The following is a 23,823-nucleotide window of genomic DNA, read 5'->3' on the forward strand; positions in this document are numbered from 1 at the left end:
CAAAGGACATACTTTCACAATCAGGGACAGGGTTTGCAGTTGTTCTGCAAACAAAGTTGTCCTTGTGGATTATGGCCAGGCTGCCTCCACGCCCTGTATTGCGGTCAAGCCTTTGGATAGCGTAATTTTGGGGAAGAGATTGAACAATATCAAAATCACTGTCATTACTTAGCCAAGTCTCAGTTAAAAATAAAACATCGGGATTCCTCTCTTCAAGGAGTAGATAGATTTCAATGAAATGTTTGGGGAGCGAGCCGCAGTTAAGTAGCAACATCTTGATCTTTCTTTCATTGGGAATGTCTAATAAAGTATGGGTGGAGGTTTGAAAGCGAAATTTGCAATTAGTGCATTGTGAGCTAATATCTGGCCGCATAATATGGGCACACTTACTAACTGCCTCTTTTCTCAGGGTGTAAAGTTGTGCTGCATTGAAGGTGATTTTTTTCCCTCTCAATACCAGCAGAGGTTCCAGCCCCTGGCCCCGTCTGGGCGCGGACGGGTGCAGACAAGCTTACCTTAGGCGCACCAGTGGCCCACCTGCGGCACACCCGCTGCGCGCAGTCGCATCATAGGCCAATTTATCGAGGCCAGAATGACGTGTGTTAGCGTAAAAAAGAACTAGACTGCTAACTTGTGCCCAAAAAGTCTTCCCCTGAGATTTAACACAGCTCTGTAAGTACAAAATCAGCGATTTTAAAAACAGCGTTTTTAAAAACACACAATCATTTGTTAAAACAACTAAAATATTAACAAGGCTAAGTAGAATGAAGTTATCACTCGTAGAAGTTACATGCAGGCGCCAAAGCGCGGTCGTGTCATCGGCCAATTTATCGAGGCCGGAATGACGTGCGTTAGTGTCCAAAAACTAGACTGCTAACTTGTGCCCAAAAATCTTCCCCCTGAGCTTTAACACCGCTCCGTAAGTGCGAAATCAGTGATTTTAAAAACACTGTTTTTAAAAACACACAATCAAATTTGTTTTGGAAAACGACTAAAATACAAACAAGGCTAAATAGAATGAAGTTATCACTCGTAGAAGTTGCATGCAGGGGCGGCTACGGGGGGTGGTGGTGAAGGGAGGGTTGAGGTAAATAGAAAAAAAAAGAATGAAGCCTACCTGCTTGCCACGTCCCCCTTTCTCCTCCTCCTGGTCGCGTCTCTCCTCCTCCCGCTGGCAGGAACAGGAAGCAGCCTGGAAGCACCCAGGCTTCCCTTAGCCAATCATGACGCTGCAATGCAGCGTTGTGATTGGTCTGAGCACTGTGGCTAAGAGCTCAGATGGGGCATGGTGACCTGAGCATGTTCTCCACCCAGGGAAAGTGCGCATGACTGTTATGGTTGGCCTGAGAGTGCTGGCCAAACAGTCATTGTGCACTTGGGAGTTGGGGCATACCATTTCTCGGCTACTTTGTCAGCCCTGTCCTGCTCCACTTCGCCTCGCAAAGCTGAGCTGATGTGCACTAAAAAGGAAAAAAAATTATAAAAACTGAGTTATCATTTTATTTTTTCTTATAGTGCTAAAAAAAAAAGTGTGTGCCGACACTCCTCTGCCATAGCAGAGGAGCCGCACTGGGTACAAGGGAGTAATCACTAAGGTGGGGGTCGAGGGTAAAGGAGCGGTGAATGAAGGGTGTGTGGCTGGTAGCTAGTATCTCATGTGTGAGCAGGACCTTGGGGGTAAAATTGTTGGGGAAGGATGTAGTAGGGTCTCAATGGGGGCAGCTGGATAGGGACTGAGGTGGAACAGGTGATCGTGATGGAGCTGGGGACTAGTAAGAAATGGCTACAGTGGTATAGGGGCATTGAAGTCATGTGCATAGTGATTGAAGTAGGGTAGAGGAGTTGTAGATGGGTAAAGACCGTTTGAGCTGCTGGATAACTGCTGAGGTGGGGCAGTTGCAAAGAGGCCATGTGGGTAGTGAATGAAGTGGGGAAGAGGTGGGGGCAGGTACTTGGTGGCATGGGTGGGAATATTTAGCATTGCTGTCGTCCAGGCTGTTCTTCACACCAGCTGCCTGTCATCAAAGAGATCCCTCAGGTTTTTTTTCATATCAGAGTTGATTTGACATTCAGCAAATATGTGAATCTGGTATAGGGCAGCAGAGAGTGTACAGTATTGTGCACCTTCTGAATCCCTGTCGACATCCACATCCCTGTTACACCCCCCCCCATCTCTGTTATGCTCCACATCCGTGCCACTCATCCTGTCACCTTCCCCGTCCATGTGATATTCCCAGTTCCTGCAACTTGCACAGTCCCTGTCATCCGCCATATCGCTGTCACCCCTAGTTCATGTTGCTCTTCCCAAACCTGTCACTATCCCCATCATGTTCACACTCCCCATCTGTATCCCTTTCCCAACCCCAGTCCCCATCACAATCCCTGTCACTCTCAAACACTATTACAATAAAATCCCTGTTACTCTGTCCTTTACTGTTACCCTCTCCATTCCTGTACCCCTTGTCCTCCCTATCACCTTCCTAATCACTAATTACTGTTATATTCTCTTTCACTATCAAGGCTTTGCATCCTTATCGCCCTCCCTATCACTAATGTATAGAAAAAAGTGATGGATAGAATGCTTCAATTAATTGCAGCTACTGGTAAAATTACTCAGGCCGTATCTCAGTCCATCATTATTTTGCACACCATGTCGCCTCCGGTTGGACCCAGCATATGTAAATCTGTCTTGACCCTGCTCCAATCGGAACAGTCCAGCCTGAATTGCTAAGCAAGGTCTTTCCTAAACCGGAACACAAACAACCTATGGCCTGTTTTGCTCTAGTTAGGGTGGATCAGCCGGGCACAGCTGGGTTCCGAAGACACAGTGTGTATGGGACCCACGTCTGGGCATACTGTGCCACTTATTGTGTCACACTACAGAATACAAAAAAGTGATGGATGGAATGCTTCAGTTAATCTCCGCTACTGGTAATTACTTGGGGCCGCATCCCAATCCATCATTATTATGTACACCATGTCACCCCATTTTGAAGCCAGCTATAGGCAAATCAGTCTTGATCCTTCCCCAATCGGAACAGTCCAGCCCGGACTGATGAACCAGGTCCTATAGGGCCTCCCTATCATTGTCAAACTCTGACTCCCAAGTCTTGTGACTGGATTATATCATGAGTGCTCCTTCAGAACCAATGCTTAGTTCCCAATTACACTCTAAAAATGCATACTTCTGGGTCAATTTTTGCATTCTTTTTCTGGAGGGAAGAGTGCCCCCGCCACCAAAGTAACACCACTAAAGCTACTATGGCTCACTTGGATTGTAAACTCAGTGTCCAATGCATACCGAGGGGCATATTTACCTACATGTCACGGAAAGAGCAGGAATGTGCTGTATTTAACACAATACGGCACATGTGTGGTCCAAGTATTTACACCACACCCCTATGAGATGTTTTCAGCCATTACTGTTCAGTTCTGCCTTTTACGTCAGCCCGTTTTGGAAGCTCAACAGGTATAAATGTTCACAGTATCCTTCAAGGAGCACTGGTGACCCATGTGGTACAAATTAAACTGCCTCTGCCACTGCCTAGACTGTTGCTAAATGTTTAACAAAATTGGAATCCCAAGCTATCCCAAGCAATATTGCCCCACTGTACGTGCACTGTTGTATTTCAAGCACTGTGGAAACGCGTCCCTGCCCCTCTCACATATCTCTGCTTCATGCCATGCTTTACGCACCTCACGCACATCGGAGCATCGTGACTCGAACTATTCTCGCTGGAAATATGCACACAAGCTGTGGCACTTGCCTGTAGAGAGCGGGAGTGTCTTTGTCCTGCGTATACCAGAGTGGCTCGACGCAGAGCTCCCCAAGACATATACTATCTGTCTGTAATGCAACTGGTCCTGAAGTAAAGCGCTATAATACCTTTGGGTTGAGTTTGCGCTATATAAAACTGCAAAAAAATAAATAAATACTGAAGTCACCGCAGGCACAAGTGCTGTGGGAGCAGGAACTGAGGCACGGACAAGTGAGGCGCCACACAGCAAAGCTAGTCCTGTCAAGGCGCTACACAACTAGGCAAGTCCTGTCGAGGTGCTGCGCATACACCTCAAAGCAAAGCTAGTCCTGTTGAGGTGCTGCTCAGCCACCCCACAGCAAAGTTAGTACTGTTGATGCGCTGCGTAGCCACCCCACAACAAAAATTGCCGACGAGGCACCACACAGTCACCACACATGTGGTTGGGCATAGAACACAGTCCCTGCTTTTGGGACTCAGCCACTGGCATGAAATGCTTCGGCAGGCCTAACCTAGTTGTGTAGCGCCTCGCCAGCACTAGCTTCTCCATGTGTCTAGTTAGTGAGAACCTCGGCTCCGAGCCCTGCACTCCCTGTGAGACTGGGTCCATGTGTGAGAGCAAGGACACAGGGCGCCTGAATAAAGCGAAGCCTCGTGCACAAGGCTGAGCTTGTGATATCTCCTGAAGCTCATTCATCCATGTCACACCGCCCTGAAATCGCAACCTTTTTATTCACATCAAACCAGGTAAATTCATCACAGACCAATAGGAGAAAAACCATCCTATTTGAATATAAAATTATTCACAGCATTATGTTTTAGCCGCATCAACCTGGCAAGGTTGTGGAGAAGTGTGGCTCAATGGTTAGAGTGGCAGAGCCTGATGCAGAGGTCTAGCCCGGGACCAGGGTTCAATTCCCGCCTCGGCGGGTTTTGGGCTCAATTTCTGCGGACCTGATAATTCTCGCCTCGGTGCCTATTCTAATCATGGGCCCCACTCTGCAACTCTGGGCAATAGCTTGCTTAATCTCCACAACAGCCCCAACAACGCTAGGATGCCTGGCTTCACCTTGGGGGTGCCCAGGAGTGGGCTCTTCACAGGAAAAAGCCAGGAAGGGTTCCACAGCGGTATGCGTACAAGTGCCTGAGATACCCCTTCGGGGGTCGATTCGGTGAGCTATACAAATACTACTACATTTACATTTACAAGGCATTAAGTAAATCATGCACGACATTACTTGAATTTCAGTTTTGGCCGTACACTTTAGCGGCAATAACAGGTCATGGGTAGTAAGAACATTAAGCACAACATGTCGCCAGCATTTGAGCTTGGCCTTACCATGGAACTTGACCGACTCATCCCGCCATACTCTCCACTCAGCTGTACACATTGCACCGTCAGGCCCCAATGCGCGACAGCAAACAGTTGCATTACTTGAAATCCAGGGCACCACATAACGCACTGGCCCACCGGGTGCGTGAACACAGGCATCCTCCCCAAGGTTCTACTCAGTCCATACATTGGGGGTTATTGCAGCAAAGTCCAGGACCACTGTCAGGTCGGTCCTCCTTTTCCGCCTACCCTCTGCACACGTGGATCCAACCCCCTCCTGGAGCCAATCCAGTTGCTGAACTTCCCTTGTTGTGCATCCCCCTTTGTTAACTGTCAGTGCTCCGCCACAGGGTGAGAAGCTACCCGGCGTACTCACCCTCCCCCCTCCTTGGCGCTGACAGTGCTCCTGAGTCGCCACCAGTATAATCTGGTTAAAGAGCTTATGTGCAATTCCTGAAAGATGCACCCCCTCGCTGTGGGACAGATCCCTTACATTTGCTAGCGCAAGTTGAGCAAACTTGAACCTGTTGCGGCACCCGCCAGGATTTTTATAATGAAATGGGTCTGCTCTACCCATACTGCTTGTTTTATTTACGTCTTCAATTTACTCAGCAGATGGTAGAATTTGCGGAAATTGCTTCAGATCCATATTAAAGTTTGTAGCATCACTGTACAACTCTCAGATCGTTTCACCACAACTCGTTTTTGGTCCGTGATTTCGAGTATTGTGGTGTGGCATGAATGAATGAGGGACCCAGGCAAAATAATGATTGTAAAATTAGAGGCCAGCGGTTTTATTTCTCAATAAATGCTGCAGCGAGACTCACTTGGAGGTTCCTCAAAGCATCACACCTCAAAATAAATTTCAAGAGGGCAAACAAAATGTTGGAAAACCCCAAATAATAACTGCTAACAGAACAGACTCTGAAACAATTTCTGATTTGAGGCAGTGCCTACGATTAACATTGTATTAGTATCGATTAAAAATCATTGGTAAAGAAGGAACCATTATCTCTACCTCTGAATTACATTTATATTTGTGAACTTTCAGTTTCTTGCAGTAGACAAAGCTCTTCCTCTGTGCACCAAATGTGTTGGTAACACCATTTGGGAAGACTGACACTTTTTAAAATTCCTGAATGCAGCAACTGATAACTCTGTAAATTATCTATGTAGTGTTTCTCTGGGCAACTTTCTTAATAATCTTTGATCCTTTTAAACTAGAAATAGTATTTGTTTTATTTATTTACGTCTGCAATTCACGCAGCAGATGGTGGAATTTGTGGCAATTGCTTCACATCCATATTAAAGTTTGTAGCATCACTGTACAACTCTCAGATCATTTCACAACTCGTTTGTGGTCCGTGATTTTGAGTATTGTGGTGTGGCATGTATGAATGAGGCTCCCAGGCAAAATAATGATTGTAAAATTAGAGGCCAGCGGTTTTATTTCTCAATAAATGCTGCAGCGGGACTCATCACTGATTCGAAAAGAAGTTCCCACATCTCCCCAGACTTAAAAACCTTGAATTGGTTACCACTGGAAGCTAGAATTCACTTGAAAATAGCGTGTATAATGCATAAAGCAAAGCATCACAACGCACCAAGCTATCTGGCACAGAAACTGACGATCTCTAGGGGGACAAGATCTTCTAGAAAACCTATAAACAAACTTTCTCAGGGATGGCGCCCAGGATATGTAATGCACTACCCCCAGTAACCAGACTGAACTCCTCTACCGCATCTTTCAAAAAGGAAATAACATCGATTCTCATGGCAAAATTCACCTAAGCATAGACTAAAGAATTTCCGAGACCAATCGTTCCCTCGCTACTAACCTGTACTATGACAAGGGTCCAACTAGACAACCTAGATATTATTTCCACCCTCAACCTGCTACTGCGGGATTGTTCTGTTTTGTACCCTACTGCTTTACTTTTACAAGATGTTATATATACGTGTTTAACCTGAATTTTTTTCTCTGTATAATTTAACTTCACTTATTGTAAAGCGCTCTGATACCCGCAAGGGTCTTGTTCGCACTCTACAAAACGTTCAAATAAATAAAATAAATAAGGTATGGACATTAACACACCATCTAGCTGAGGTGTGAATTAACCCAAGCCTCAGTAAAAAATATTTTTCTTCCCCAAATCTACTTAATGGAAAACCAATGTTAGTGAATAATGGATCACTGCAAAAAAGAATGATATTACAACTTCTACTTGATGCATTAGGGAACAAATAAAGATATTTATTACATTTTGTTCCTTTGGTGTCTGGTGAGGTCAGAGTAAAGTAGTTTGTCACCTCAAATGTCTCTTCATAAAAGATGAACTAAGCTCACAGGGATTTGAGTGAAAGTTTGTCTACGCCCAGAGAAAGAGGAATGACTTATTTGTTCCACCATTACAAAGCTTTGGAAATCTTGCCCTCATATTAGCTTTGCAGCTGATTGTGCCCAAATCCTGCCCTTGGTGGTTCAATATCTCACGGCTCAAATCGCCAGAAGAAACAAAAGTCAGACTGAGAACTCTCCTTGGTGACTTCTCAGCGCTCCATGAAGCGCCGAGCTATCTCCTGGGCCAGATCTGCTTGTGTTCAGCAACCACATGCTGCTGCCCTATAGATAGGGCCATTGGAATTATGCGGCAGGAAAGGACCAAATCATGCAGCAGGTTTGAGTTAATTATGCGGCAAGAAAAAACGATTTAAACTAGTCAGCATTGTCTGGGCATTAGCTGTGCCTCTTTAGTAGAGTATAACACCCAAATATAGCAATAAGCTACAGAAAGGTGGCCAGTCAATGTTTGCAAAGTGCCTTCCACGGTGCGGCAACATGTGTCACAACGTTTTTAGTAACTTTTAAACTGTTTGGGCTAGAAACTTTTTTTTGTTAAAATCTGCAGATTATGGAGCTGATGATGAATTATGTGGCAAATGCAGCAAATCCATAATTACGTGAAAATATCCAGGCCCACACAATCACATAATTCCAGTGGCCCTGACTATAGATGGATTCTTATGATGTTTTAAGTGCTTGCTCTATCACTAAGCTTTTGTTGAGCAATTTCAGTTATTAAATTAACAAATAATGTGGTTATTTTAAAGCCCAATGTTCAAACAAGATTTTTGATTTTATATCTTATGTGATGCTCCCTCTTATTAGATTGATCAAAATCCATTGTTTCAAAGAATGGGCCAAACTTCTACGCAGTATTCATAATTTAAGGTTTAAAAAACACTACATCATAATGCATTCGTTGTCAACAACCCAGCTCATTCTCGCGTGTTAAGTTTATGCTCGGTTTTTACCCTGTGCAGTGCTGAGGTGCCTTTTAACTAGGTTTGTGCAATACACATCATACATGCATTCACCATATCCATACATAGTTGAAGGACCTCATTTTCTGAAAGATATGCACATGCTGTTGAGGTCCTACTGTTTATGAATACAAGACTGATTTAGAAAGCTGTTTATGGTTCTTTGAGCTCGTTCTACTGTACCAGTTATGTACTGCGCTTCCCTTGACCTTGGTATGGTCGTTTTTAGATGCCCTGCTATTTGTGCAGACTGTCAGACCGCGTTCATATATGTTCTGTGGCGATATTGTTAAACCTTTTAATATTTCTCGTTAAATATCAACGTTATTTTTTTTTAGACTGTTAAACTTGTACGACTGTTTGAAGATGTTGAGACCGTGTGCATGCCAGTGGGGGATAATGTGCTGCATGGCTAAATACTTATACATTTCCAAAGGCGAGACGTATTGGCTATGCCAATGCTTGCTTTATCGTGTCACTGGAATGGGGCATAGTCCAAACAGTTCTGACAATAAAATACTGCCGGCATTCCGTTTGATGCTGCCTGGGAGATAATGACTTGGCTCCCAGTTAAGAGAGGGGTGAGCAACGGCTGTGTCCTTGCCCAACCTTCTCAAACCATTTCCGAATGTTCTTAGGTTAAGATCCAGATTGGAACAGCAGATAGCTTTGAAAACGATTCTAGTTGCCTGTCTGTCCTATTGTAAGAAAACCCCCTTATCATACAGACACAGACGTCCATGATATTAACACTCTGTAGTATGTCACCAGAAGAATCTGCTTTAAGACAGTCTGTTTAATTACCTCCATGGGAGCTTCTCTGCAAATACTGACTGACTCCCACAAATGGGAAGGGTGAGCTACTAATGAAACAAAGCACAATGGCCAAAGAAAATGTAATGGGGGATTTTCAGACCATCTCAAAATCTGTAAATAAGCTCAAGCATGCCAGAGTGGCTCTGCCATTGCCTTCGAAAGATGAACTGGGGTAATAAGAAGCGTAGAGCTTTCGCTAGTTCCGGAAACATCTCTTGCTTAAACAGGCCATCCAGTGAATGATGTTACAATAGCTTTATTATTATTATTATTATTATTATTATTACATTCTTATATAGCGCCAGAATCGACCCCCCGAAGGGGTATCTCCGCGCTTGCCTTGGGAACCCGTCCTGGTTTTTCCCTGTGAGATAGCCCCTACAGGGCATCCCCAAGGTGAAAGCCAGGCATCCCGCCGCGGGGGGCCGTTGTGGAGATTAAGCAAGCTTAATGCCCAGAGTTGCAGAGTGTGAACCCATGATTAGGTCAGGCACCGAAGCGAGAATTATCGAGTCCATGGACATTTGAGCTCACGACCCTGCCGCGTCGGGAATTGAACCTTGGTCCCGGGTCTGACCTCTGCTTCGGGGTCTGCCTGCTCTAACCAGTAAGCCACACTTCACAACCCAAGTAAGACATCATCAAACAAGGGACATTATAGAGTGCCTAATGATGGGCATTGTGAGGAATGCAGGACTGAGTAAAGGGAGTTTTTTTTCTTTACACCGAATAACCCCTTAAAACAGCTTTTAGGAAATGCCTGAATAGCATCACTTTAATACGAACTTCCATAAAGAGGCTTTTTAGGGATTGAAAATGTTAGAGAATGAGAAAATGTGCATGGCAGTGGGATATTTTGCCCTTCTTTCACTTGGAGTTGGAAACAAATATGGCTCAACATAACTAATCCACCCTTTTCATATTCGTAGGTTAGGAGCTGATGCCATTTTTTAAACTCTTTTATATTTTGTTGTTTTAGTCTGAGGCTCACCGTCCCTTTTAATATATGTTTTATGTAACTTATCATTTGTGTGCTCCCTATGTAGTATCTTTCTTGGAAATCTCTGTATTACCCCAGGTGTGTCCTGAACCTTGTAATGCTGCTCTATTTATTCATTAAATGTTTTTATCATCTGTACTTTTATGGCCTCATTTGGCCGAATAAAGTTTTGTGACTGACTGCATCACTCAGAACAAGCAAATCAGAGCTGGGCATTGTGGGTACAGATAATATCGTTTTTACCTTTCCGGTAAGTGCACTGCAATGTACGAAGATTGTCTTCAGGACATTGAGTGGATGGAAAACTAACCTGTTTGAAGATGAGAGAATGCAAGATACCAGCTGGGTAAAATGGGTCTCAAAGCATTTGGTTGAGATTCAAGAGTGCTTCCCCAAATAGATTTGTCCATGTTTAAAGTTAAATATTAATGTTTATAGAGGAACAAGTGGTCATAGAAAATAAATAAGTTCTATGTCAAAGAGCTTTTAAATGAGAAAATTAAAGGTATTTAGTCCATGCATGGTATGAAAGAGCTCCATAGCCACTGACTAGAATTATTACTACATTTTACATTTTTTTCCCTGTTTTCATTCCCTTCTTTCTCTTCCTGCTTTTTTTTTCTTACAGACATTTCTAAGTCTCAGGCATTCCATAAAGTCCTGATAATGATCCCCATACTAATAAGTGGGATCAAAACGTCGTCGACATATAGTACCATTACTATATCAAATACAGTTGCTTTATAAGTTTATAGCATTGGTACTTGAAAAAATTGTGACAAAATCTGCTTAATATTATTACAAGTCACTCTAAAAATGGCAGAATTGTAAAGTATCTTCTCAGTTGCTTTTTGTCTTTTGTGTCCCACTTTGATTACTTTTTTATGTGTTATGAGATGGAATAAATACCTTTTAGTTTTCTAATTTAAAAGCTCTTTTAGTTCAGGCCCAAACTGGCCATATTTCTTTATTTTGAACACAGCGTTGAGCCTACAACCTCCTGTTGAGGCCGGCCGCGTATGCAATATTTCTTGTGCTTGTGTACCAACTTGGACGGGGTCGGAGCTTTAACACAGCGCCATGCCTACAACTCTCTTGGGAGAGCCGGCCGCGTGGCTTAAGGGTGAGTTTCTCAGGAGTTTATCACACGCGAGCATATGTCCGCTTTGCATGGGAGGTAGGTGGCAGGCAACTAGCCCAACTGTCAAGAACAGCCCAACAGGGCACAACTGTCTCGTAGCGAGACGAAGGCCAGAGTGGCAAGTAGGAAGAGAGGAAGTAGGTGAGGCAGAGGAACCTGAGAGCAGGGAGAAAAGAGGGGAGACAGGATGGTGGCTGTGGACAGTGTGTCAGGGGGCGGAGTGGGGGGGCGTACGCGTTAGCGCTGGTCACTGCATAGTGTACGACACTCAAGGGCGTAGTCTGGCAGGATCCGCGGGGACAATTGCGTCCTCGATGAGGTGTAGCGCGCGGAGTCTAGGGGGCATATATCGCGCATATTCTACAGAGCAGAGGTGCCGCACTAGGGGTTCCCAAACTGCTTTGAAGCGTGTGTCTCGCGCCTGCAGCCTTGCCGTGAGTAGTTCCATTGCCAGTACCTGCCAAAGACGTACAAACCAAGAAGCTATGGGCGGCGCCTCTGTTCTCTTCCTTAAAAGCTCTTTTGAAATAGAACTTATTTATTTTCTATGGCCATTTTTCCAGGAAAATTCATACTAAGGGACCACATGTTCCTCTTTAAACATGTCATATCTATGGTCGCTTATATACCTTGGGTTTCCTTGTCCTTGATAACATAAAGGTACATATTAGGCTAACTTCCAAGTATTTTGAATACAATGAGCTATAGATCAAGACAAATTCATACTTTCCTTCAAAACCCAGTTAAGATATGAACGTGACCTGGATGTAGAGCTCTTTGGATTGCATACTAACAAATAAGTTTGGCATCTCCCCAAATAGATCATTCATGCGTGTAGAAATAAGTGGTCGAAAATGGGAACAGGTGCATAGTTTGAATTATGATGGAGTGTTTGCACCAGTTCTGTTGTTTGTCCCCCAAAACTAAATCAGCTGGAAATGATCACTGAAGCCTAAACGTAACTTTTGCCTTGTGAATTAGGCTCACTAGATGGTTATCCACGCAATTCTATAGCTGGAGAGGATGGTGCTATGCACAAATGCTCGTCAAAATAGCTCTAGAGTATCGAATTATTAACATCCAGACCTGGATTATGATTGTCCTCGAGGGGTAGGCGATATTGATTGAGAATGTTAAAATATGACACCCTGGGTTTCAAAATGTAATGGTTGTAATAAATTGACAATGAGTTAGGGAACGTAATTTCGCTCCCATACCAGAAGCACTGCTGAAAGGCTTCGTCACACAAAAGATTCCAAAAATTGATCCAGTTTTGTAATTTTAATCCATTTATTCCAGTTCTCATTTAGTAATTCCTTTTCGTCTGTCACATGAAAAACCGTTATGTATTTAATTCTGATGCAGTAAATATGCCCATCCGAGCCTTATTTTTACTGCAGGAAACATACATAGTTCATCCTCAGTAGTATCATTTTCCCAATGCATTTCGGTTGCTTTTATCAACCTTCGTCAGGGGTACACTACAAATTCAAACAACAACATTTTAGACTTCATGTTTTAAAACACATATCATGGTTGTAATAAATGCCATATATTATAATTTTATCCCTCAAAAATGGTGCATACAATTTGGATTTGGCGCTTTTGCTCGAAAATCTCTATGTTCTAATATTTCCTAGGCCTTTTCCTTTTCCTCTGTTAAATTTCAGGAGGTTTGACCTGCCTACGCAAAATCCAAAGGTGCGATCTTCAGCGTACGTGTTAATTACCAGGTGTAATAAACATCACACCACATACAATTGCTATCTTTGTTTAAACAGGTGTTAGCACAGGGTTTGTGAATTCATGAGGCACCCATAATGAAGGCCCTAGTGGCTCAAAGCAGCCATTCTGGCTGCTAGTTAAAGGAACGGGTATTCTTCTATGCTCATTAATTTTTGCATACACACCAGTGTCCTTTTAACAACTGCACTTATAATAATGACAATTGCCATCAATGTTTGGTAAATTGTCTACCTTTTCTAGTTGTAAATCATCTCTGTTCTGTTCAATTTTGTTTTATTTGCATGCCTTCCAGATTCGATATACTAGAACCCTTGTCAGTGAATACGACACTTTACCCCGCACGCTTTTACAAGGAGTGCCACTACCCCACATTTTTTACTCTGCAAAATCTTTTACAACGCAAGGCTTTACAACGCAATCCATTACAACGCATTTTCCATTACAACGCAATTTACTATTCTAACTCCACCGGGGCGTTGTAATGGGGAATGCGTTGTAATGATTTGCGGTGTCAAGCCCTGCGTTGCAAAAGACTTTGGGGAGTAAAAAATGCGGGGTACTGGCATGCGTTGTAACGCAGTCGTTGTAAAGGATGTTTACCTTTGTCAGTACATCTTGAAAGTGCCTAGAAACTGCATTTGCCTAAATTAAGCGCCCCACAAACCTCGCTGTTGCTCACTGTGCATTTCACAGGCTTGTTATGATGCAAGTGAGCAGCGTCTTAAGATGGCGGCACTTACCTGTCCGTGTGTTTACCTGTTCCTGACCTGCCCCTGGGACAGCAGCGTAGCCCCAGGCATTTCCATGGTAACCAGCAATGAGTTAAACTCTACCCTTGACGCCCCTTGCTTTCTTTTGCAGCTGGATCGAAGCACAGCTACCATGAGCCCAGCTGTAATTATACAGTCATCTCAAATGAAGCACTTTATTGTTTAGCCTTGCTAATTATTATCTGCAAAGGGCTATGGTTGCCATGGCTGCCAAGCCAGTCATACCCTCTTACTTTAATCTCATTCAGTTCCTGGCATCCCTTATTGTTTTTTGTTTTTTTACTTTGTCAATCAGTGTTGTTATAACACTGCAACGCCGGTTTCTCTCCAGAGAGACCCATGCTCTCTGCAACTTTTCCATAGACACTCTCGTGCACTTTTTGTTCATTTCATTAGCCCCTTCCCAGCTCATGTCAGATCAGCTTCTCTAATATCATTATTTCAAGGCCAGTTTAAGGGGCACGTCTCTCCAAGCTTCTTTTTTCTCCCATCTGGTCGAAGTATGCCAGATTGGCTGTCCTGCTCTTAGCTTCAGTGCTTTGTAAATGATATTTCACAATATCGGTTTTAATTGCAAACCTGAGTCAAAACCTGCCCGACGAGAAAAGTGTACAGATCATACTCGCCTTACACCCTGTGAACTGAAACGTAAATATTGGTTTGCTTCAGATATCAGCCTTTTGGGATCCAGCGCGTCTTCGCAAAGGCAGTCGGCGATTCCCAACCAATTAAATGGATAACTTTCGGTCGATATTCGCCCATTTCATCGAATTATCGGAAATCACTTGAGAAGAAGAGATCCTTAAGTCGTTGAATAACAATGGGTGAGTCTTTTGTTTTTTCGTTTCAAGTTATTGCTAAATCTTTGTGAGAAAAGGTACACTGTATTTATTTTTTCCTCGTTCCAATTTAAATTTTTACTTTTTGCTAATTAAAAAACGGTCTCTTGGTGGGAACATCCTGTTATGCTTTCATGTTATTTACTTTGTAAAGTCATGCTCTGTTTTCTTTTGCTTTGTGGGTCTTCGAATACCAAGAGAACCTAGCAAGTGACTTTTAAGCACTGTTCCTTTTTGACCAGACGACATATTTGGAAAAAGTGGGAAGTATTACATTCCATTGAATTTTGCTCATCAGCGCCATTACCCAAAAGGGATTCTAATGATTCTGTCTGACTGGGACCGGGAATGAAATGGCGTCCCCTTCCAATTGTGAGTCGCAATGACTTCATTCACTGCTTTTCCACCACATCTGTAAATAATGACCTGCCTAGTTTTTCAGTAGGCAGCTGTTTTTAGACCCTTTGCAAATGCGCAGTTTTCTATGCAACCTCTTTGTACATAAATCTCTTACCTGTTGGCAAACCAGTTGGCGAGCAATTCGATAATCGTGTTTGTCTGCAGTCATAATATTGCATTCAAATTCAATTATCGACCTGTGCATCTTAGGGTTATTCACACTTTTTCACCAGGGATATTACATATTGCTTTCACTATATAACTGGACAAGAGAGTGATTCTAAACCTACCACCCTTATGTCATACATTGCCTCAATCCCCAGGTACTCCTTAATATGCAAGGGGGCGTATTGGGCGCTCACCTAGTTTTGGCTTGTTTAATGCATGTTCAGAAATTATTGCAAGAAACCCTGTCCTGCTGCTATTGATCAAAATCTCCTATCCTAAGACTCCAAATCTCTTGCCCCACTCTTTCGACTGCCCAACTACCCTGTGCATCCCACTCGCACCAGTACAAACTCTCCTCAACCTGGGAGTCACATTCAATATTGACTTTCCTTTCACGCCCCAAGCCGACACCTCAGCAAATTATAGCTCCCACTGAGTAATGCTAGGTCTCAAAGTTGGGTTGTGTCATCTTGATTATAACTGTGAGCTCAAGAAAACAAAACCTAAATTCCCCGCAATCATGCAGTTAACCTCTTCCATCCCTTCTCTGGATCCTCATCAAACAGAACTCAGATTTTAAAGCGCTACAGTATGCTTAACTCAGTAATCCCTACATGGCCACGCTCCTGGGTAGTTGATTTGTTTATATATGTCCAAAGAAGGTCTAGAAGGGCTGGATCAATGCCACTGACTACATATATTAATCACTTTAAATTAATTGTGGTCATTTTTTTTATTATAAGGATTTCCATAAACTCTGCCATTGATCGAGCCCTTCCAGACTTCTATTGGACTCCTCTCCAGTAGACTATTCCTATCCATTCAACTGACTATACTTCTAAATTTGACCCCCGCTAAAGCCTGCTTCCCTAGGTCCTATAAGGTACACGCAGTGCATCATTTATAAATCAATGAGTGCCGGAACCCAAAGCTCGACTCAGAAGCCCGCAGCTGTTGCTATTAAATGTCAGCACACCCAATACCAACACTGCGCAGTCCACCTCATGCCTCTTTAATCCACCACCAGACACTCCCTGCCCCTTTATCTCACTCCTGCAGGTTCCTCCTTTCTCCCTTTCTGATTGTTTTTCCATCTTCCTCTTTCTCTTTCTCTGTCTTTTGGATTTGTGTGTGTTTTCCATTAGGTGCACTCAGTAAATATCTGATGTGGACAAATAAGTGCAGGTCCTCAAAAATAAATGTTGTGGCCCCACTGGCAACCACCAACTCAAATTAAGCACTGGGTTCACATGATTTGACAGGACGATCCTAAAGCACCCACTGCGTTTCCCTGCCAACCTTCCAGAAAACCATGTTTAGGAACTTCTGAAAATCTCTGTCTGCGTCTCCTTGCAGTTTTGAAAAGCAGTGTAAACCTATCTGTTCCTCACAGTTTACTAACCTCAAACCTTTAATCTTCCACTCTTGTTCAAAGGGGCAATGTAGTGAATGATGTCACCGTAGGCTTTTCTACCCTACCATGCATCATTAAACATAGGGGCTTTCTGGATCCTTGATCCACTTTTAGTGTTGGGTTCAGTAGACAAGATTTCCTATTTTCAGTTGTATGGCCCCTTTATTGTCTTTTTTTTCCTGCCTTTTCCTCCTCCCAGAAGCAGTGACAGGAGGACTATGTACCAGTGGAAATAAATGAGAATTAAACAACATTCTTCAAATCAGATGATCTCTAATGATGTCAATTGCTATTGCAAATTTCTTTTTGAAAACTAAATTCTTTTTTCACTTGTCTTTTAGGCCCCGGGGTGCGAGTTCTGCTGTTCTCCACGGTCGTTTCTCTGCTTGGAGGATTGATTTTTGGATACGAGCTTGGGATCATCTCGGGGGCCCTGCTTCAGCTTCAGACAGACTTTTACCTCGGGTGCTTCGAACGAGAGATCCTCGTAAGTGCTTTGTTAATTGGTGCTCTCCTGGCATCCCTGGTTGGAGGAATCATCATTGATCACCATGGTCGTAGAGCGTCAATGCTGGCTTGCAATGGGGTGCTTTTGGTGGGCAGCCTGGCTTTAACTTTGGCAGGATCATTCATATGGCTTGTGGCTGGGCGCGTCATTGTAGGGTTTGCCATATCCATCTCATCCATGGCATGCTGCATCTATGTCTCTGAGATTGTGAGTCCTCATCAACGTGGCATGCTGGTGTCCCTTTATGAAACTGGTATTACAATCGGTATTTTGCTCTCGTATGCATTGAATTATTTCTTATCGGATGTAAAGGAAGGATGGAAATATATGTTTGGACTGGCTATTGTGCCAACAGCTATTCAGTTTTTCAGTATCCTTTTCCTTCCATCTCATCTTCCAAAATTAAACACACAGGACCAAGAAACACATAAGGGCCTTATTCCATTACAGAACATTGAAGAAACCGAGGAACCTAACCATGAACTCAATTGTGAGCGTCAATATTCATTTAGTGACCTTTTCCGTTCTAGGGACAACATGAGGATGAGAACTTTAGTTGGGCTTGGTCTAGTCCTCTTTCAGCAGCTAACTGGCCAACCGAATGTCCTTTACTATGCGTCAACGATATTTAGTTCCGTGGGCTTCCAGCGTGATTCTTCAGCCATGTTGGCCCCAGTTGGGCTTGGTGTGGTGAAGGTTGTGTCCACCTTGGTCGCCATGGGCTGTGCTGACAAAGCTGGAAGAAGAGTCCTGTTGCTTGCCGGATGTGCTGTAATGTCAATTTCGGTCACTGGAATTGGTTTAGCAAGTTTCAAAATTTCACTGGAGTCTCACGACAGCTGCAACAGCATCACAAAGTCAAACTTTTCGCAGGATATGGTGAACGCTTCTACCACACTAGTGATTGGTGGCGCCCCAGTGCAGACCATTACTCTTCCTTTGGTGGTCAGGAGAGATGCAAACAATCTGGTTCTTGCAGTAACTGGATCACAGGCCCCTAACATAGATGTCATCGGCTCTAAAAATGTAAGATTGTTTGCAAACTTTTCTTTCTCTCAAAATGTGGGACACCACCTCCAGTCGAAGAAAAAACTGCTAGAAAATATGCCTTTGCCTTTCAATAACACACAACTTGCTGAACATACTGCTCTGAACTGGATCACTTTAGTGAGCATGATGGCATTTGTGAGTGCGTTTTCAATTGGATTTGGCCCAAGTAAGTTAAAGTATGCACACCGTGTTTTATATGCTAAACCGTAAAGTACAAAGGTTTGTGGGCCACGAGTAACATGACTCTATGTGCCTATCGCATGCTTTACAAGAGTATGTTCTGGTTATTGGCCTTTGCTAGAGTGTGTTTTTTATTTTTGGAAATCATTATGATCTTGAGCAAAAGAAAGTGTTCCTTTCATTCCATTTCCTTAACATCTAAAATAATTAAATCAATTATTGTTAACAGTATACAAAAGTGTCCATATTGAGGGTTATAAGTGTAAAAACATGGGAGCATGATTGCCTATCTTATTAGGTCTGGCCTACAAGGCGGTGCAAGGTGTCTGTCTGCGAAAGATCTATTGTGGGCTTACTAAGAAATTACAGCTCACTGACTGCTTACCATTGGTTGTCTTTGATGTCACTATTATTGGTTACTTTTTATTTATTGGATTTCCTTGTCCCCTTTTGCTTGGCTGACTTGTATAATTCAATTTCTCTATTTTAGGGTGCTCCTTTTTAGCTCTCACTTATGCATCACATGCTCTGTCTCTCGAGAAATGCTTTTTCAGGTGTATGCCAGTACAGAAGATAAACGGTCCCAGTGGGACAATTTTAGACAACACAAATATTTATGCAACAGCATCCATTGATTTACTTATACTATAAACTTCTGCTCAATATTGTTTACTCATGTTGAACATCAATCTGAATGTTCGAAATCCAGAAAACATCTGAAACATATGTACACAAAAGTGCCCCGAATGTGTAGAAGGGAGGACAGGAAGACTTGTGTGTAAAGTGAGGGTTAAATGGGAAAGGAAAGGAAGTGACAATATATACATCAACAATATTATTTCCAAAGAAAAGGTTTGTCCAACATGACAATTATATACAAACAAATTAGCAGCCATTATGTCACTAAATAGGCACAGTGAAAAAGCACTGTTGACCACACTGACATAGAAACAACAAACTGTCGGCGTTTTGAACCCAGTCATATATAGGTGACCTTGATCCTTACAAGGGGGTCTTCCTCAGGACTGTAAAGGGGCAGGTGAGAATTTAGCAAAAGAAAATACTTAGAATTTATTATAATTTATAATGCAAGCACTAGGTGTAAAATGGAAAACTAAATTACGGTGCATCACCAATGGCTGGGTGGTTGAAATGACAATAGTGTGCCCGTGGGTTTCTAGATCAGAGAACGGATAGATGGCAACCTAAAAAAGAGGGTTGAGCGCCTTTGTTAAATTCTCATATGTTCCAGATGTTTGCTGGATTTTGAAGATTCAGATTGATTTTCAATATGAATAAACAATATTCAGCAGAAGTTCATAGTATAAGTAATTCAATGGATGCAGGTGCATAAATATTTCTGTTGCTCAAAATTGTCCCACTGGGACCGTTTATCCTCTGTACTGTCAATCATCCATGTCCCGGTGGCATTTCTTGGTTATACCCTTTTCTTGTAATTATCTGGTATATGGGCATTCAGCACGCCCATCACTTATGATTGGTTCCTTGATGTGCTTGTGAAAAATCCTTGCTTTTCATTGGTCAAAAGCTTACATTTGTCCCTCCTTTTGCTCTTTTGGTAACGCCCTAGCGACTGCCCCGGTTACATGCATTAGTTCACGGTGAGCCCGATATGTTACTGTCGAGCAATCCTCAGTAACGGAAGTCCAATACTAAACAAGCATTTGCAATGCAATAGGTCTTGCTTTACTGAAAGTTTGAGCTATGCCATTGCAAATAATATTGCAACGCCAATAGCTCAAGCTTTCAACAATGTGAGATCTATTGCATTGCAAATGCTTGTTTGTTTTTGGGTTAAGCACTCCATGAGAGCATGTGTTTTCCACCTCTCATCTTAATGTGCTTTTTCTCATGTCATACCCACCGTGTTCTGAGTTGCTTTTTACCGTATTTGGTCCCCCAAATCCCCAGGTTGCTCTCTTTCATGTATGCATCGTTCCCCGCAAAACACCCTGCACTCCGTGTTGCAATCTTCCTTGTGTGCTTATCCCCTGCAAAACAACCCCTTGCGGCGGTTCTCTGGGTTGCTCTCTCCATACCTGCCACTTGCAGAACAATCTCAGTGTGAGGAGGAGGCGGGGCCTTGAAGGGGGCGGGCGCCTCATACAGATAAGTACCTACAAGGCACTTATGAACCCCACCCCGCCTTAAGTCCTTTCCTCCCCCCTAATAAAAAGCTTGTTGCGACTGGTGCCGACAGGTGCCGATGTCCTGGGGTGTTTTCACACCCCTTAATGGACGTCTCCTCACTCAGAAACCGTGTGATGGGAGCCAATATTGTGTGTCACACTGCGGCACCGAGTGAATTGCCAGGTATTTCTCTCCCTTGCTTGTTTTGCCCCTGCAAATTCCCCGATCTGTGTTGTTCTCACTACCATGTGTTTCTCTCTCTAAAAACTTCCTCACCCTCAGCTCCATGTTGTTCTCTCCCACATGTGCTTCCCCCACTCCTGTGCTGCTCTCTCCAACCTTTGCTCTCTGTGTTGCTTTTTCTATCTTCTGCTCCGCCTCACGCACCCCTCACACACTCCCTAAACAGCATTGGCAAAACCAAGAGGTTCAAAGGGTCAACCTGTTGACTTTGCAAATGCTTGTTTTCATTCCGAATCATCCTCGCTAGTCGGTTCTGTAGCAGATTAAATGCAGCCTCCTATGGTGTGATCATTGGAAAGCCTGTCAGAAGATTTTGTGGGACCTTGGTCATATATGCCCTGGTGACCCATCTGGTTTTCCAGAAGCAGGAGCAACTTGCCCAAGATAAAAAACAATGTCCTGGCACACATTTCAAGGAGCTTTCTTAACATGAATATTTCACAGCACAGGATAACCCTGCTGTTCAGATATATTAATAAATTTATCGCTGTAGTGCGGGTATTGAAAAGAACAGCTCTTTGGGCAAATAACCCCCGCTCTCCGCCATTGTGATGGCTGTGTCAGCAGGTTGGCACCAAATTGCCCCTCTTAACATCATATGCACCCCCCTGACAGGGGAAGGGCAAGAAAGTGTCGCTTCACCCATGGCACCCGAAATACCTGCACTGGCCCTGGTCCTACTCACTTGTGAACCAGCCCCATCTCCCCAAAGGGTGTAAAGCTGACTGTTGCCTTGCAGGGGTGGGGGGGGGGGGAGGCACGCCTCAGAGACTCCATTTGGCCTTTGTAAATCTTTGAGGCACTTTACGAAAGTAAAATTCCTTCTGCTAGTTTCTGAGAGGCGCCACATTAGTTTGTATTTTGCAACAGCCTCCAATAGTTATTCTCAAAGCCTCACACGCAAGAAACAGATAGAAACAGACTTAAACTCTTCAACAAATACCCTTTAGCAAATAGACTTTCACAGTGAAGATGTGTGAGCTGTAATTCCTTCAGAGAAGCGAATTCTAGTCTATGGTTCTTACTTGGCCTTTGGGGGGGCAGTACTACATTCCTCCAGGTCACTGGAGCAATGTACTCTGCTGCTCTGGTGGTACCAAACTGGGAAATGCCACTGGAACGTAATAGGGCAGAGAGTCTTATGTTCAGTGACTGAAGGCCCAGAATCCGTCCTTCCATCCATCAAAGGTTTCATGTAGTGGAACAAGCCTAGAGTCCACCATCAATAAACACGGCAGTTCAACCAACTCCAAAGAGAGTGGGCACAATGTAAGTTTACAAACCAGGCACTCTGCACATTTAAAGTATCACACCCTGTTTAACATCTATGTGGCTCCCCTGGCAAGACTAGTAAGATCGCAGGGGATGGAGGTGGTGTCCTATGCAGACGACACCCAGATTATGGTGTCGCTGGCTCACTCCTCTGTCAGGACATCTGCCGCCAGTTTCAGGGTATGCATGCAGTATGTGGCAGACTGGATGACTATAAATTCCCTGAAACTGAACGGCGAAAAGACGGAGGTGTTGATCTTTGGGAAGGACCAAGATGCTTGGTCAAGTGAGTGGTGGCCACCTTCTCTTGGCATCTGCCCCACCCCCTCCCAATCTGCCAGAAACCTTGGCGTAATTTTCGACACCTCGCTTTCCCTTTCCCTTCAAGTCAACAGGACCGTGGCCACTTGCTGGGGTGTGATCAGGATACTCAACAAAATCCGTGGGTATCTTTCCCCCCAGGCACGTAAACAGGTTGCAGTTGCCTTGGTAGGATCGAGGTTAGATTACTGCAACTCTCTGTATATGGAAGCCAATAAAAGCCTCATACATCGACTGCAGATTGTGCAGAATGCTGCAGCTCGCTTTGTTCTGGCCCTTCCTAAAACCTCCTCCGCTACTGCAGGCAGGAAAGAACTCCATTGGCTACCTGTCCAGCACAGAATCTCTTTTAAAATTCTGTGTTTGGCCTACAGAGCTTTGACAGAAGGCTCCTCTAGTGCTATTGGCTCTCTCCTTAAGCGCTATGTCCCTACAAGAGGCCTTCGTTCTGCGGGACTCTGTCAACTTGTTGTTCCGCGTTTCAAACTAGCCAGATGGGGAGCCAGAGCTTTCTCTGTGGTTGCCCCTCAGCTCTGGAATTCGATCCCTATCGAAATAAAAACCCTTCCCACAATTGAGTCATTCAAAAAGGCTCTTAAAACCTGCCTCTTTAAGAGGGCCTATCAATGAGAGAATGCTGTTGAGTGGGGGGCTTAGCTACTATATTTGATTTAGGCGCCTTGACGCCCACTGGGCTAAGTTTGATCCGTTTCATTCATTCACACGTTCCAAATAAACCCCTGTGCTTCGGACTTTCTGTTTGAAGCAAAGTCCTCAATTCATGTTCTTCTCTCTCAAACCTTCAGTTGAGTGGGGATATAATCAATAAATCTGAGCAGTCATTAGTAGCGGCTGCTACAGGGCAGAAGTGGTGAGACGGCGGGGTTTAGGAAATAAAGATTTCACTTACCTGTGCTGCCGGCCGCCGCTTCTCGTCCGACCTCTGCGATCGGGCAGGAAGCAGACTCCCCTAGCGAACCACAACGCTGCTGTCATCATGACGCAACGTTGTGATTGGTCTGAGCACCGTGGTTCGACGCTGAGGCAGGTGATGGGAGCCTGTGCATGTTCTCCACCCAGGCTGTGCATTGCAGCCTGGTGGAGAACATGCTAAGTGCGCAGGAATGTTTGGCCGGACCAAGACGGCCGGCCAAACCGGCATGTGCACTTAGAAAGGGCTCCCCACTCCTCCCCCTGCTCTGTGGGCAGCCCCACCTGCCCCTTCAGAGCCTTCTGAAAATGAAAATGATAAGAACGTGGAGTAATTAACATTTTACATTTCCTGTGGGGCTCCTTTTGTGGACACATATTGGAATATGTGGGTCTAATTTCTTTTGAGAACATAGCATTTTAATACATACACAATTATTCACTGTTTTAGGTAGTTTTA

General features: G+C 43.9%; 1 protein-coding gene across 1 annotated transcript in view; it reads left to right on the plus strand.

Annotated features, from left to right (window-relative positions):
• The first annotated feature begins 14,542 nt into the window (after positions 1-14,542).
• SLC2A10 (solute carrier family 2 member 10) overlaps positions 14,543-23,823 on the plus strand; it is a 129,498-nt gene continuing 120,217 nt past the window's right edge. The window contains exons 1-2 of the mRNA XM_086932596.1: positions 14,543-14,712; positions 17,050-18,432. Coding sequence (XP_086788722.1) covers positions 14,709-14,712; positions 17,050-18,432 — 1,387 coding nt within the window. The 5' untranslated portion in view covers positions 14,543-14,708. The remainder of the gene's footprint in view (positions 14,713-17,049; positions 18,433-23,823) is intronic.

Source organism: Lissotriton vulgaris, chromosome 7 (genome assembly GCF_964263255.1).
Source record: "Lissotriton vulgaris chromosome 7, aLisVul1.2, whole genome shotgun sequence".
NCBI classification, from domain to species: Eukaryota; Metazoa; Chordata; class Amphibia; order Caudata; family Salamandridae; genus Lissotriton; species Lissotriton vulgaris.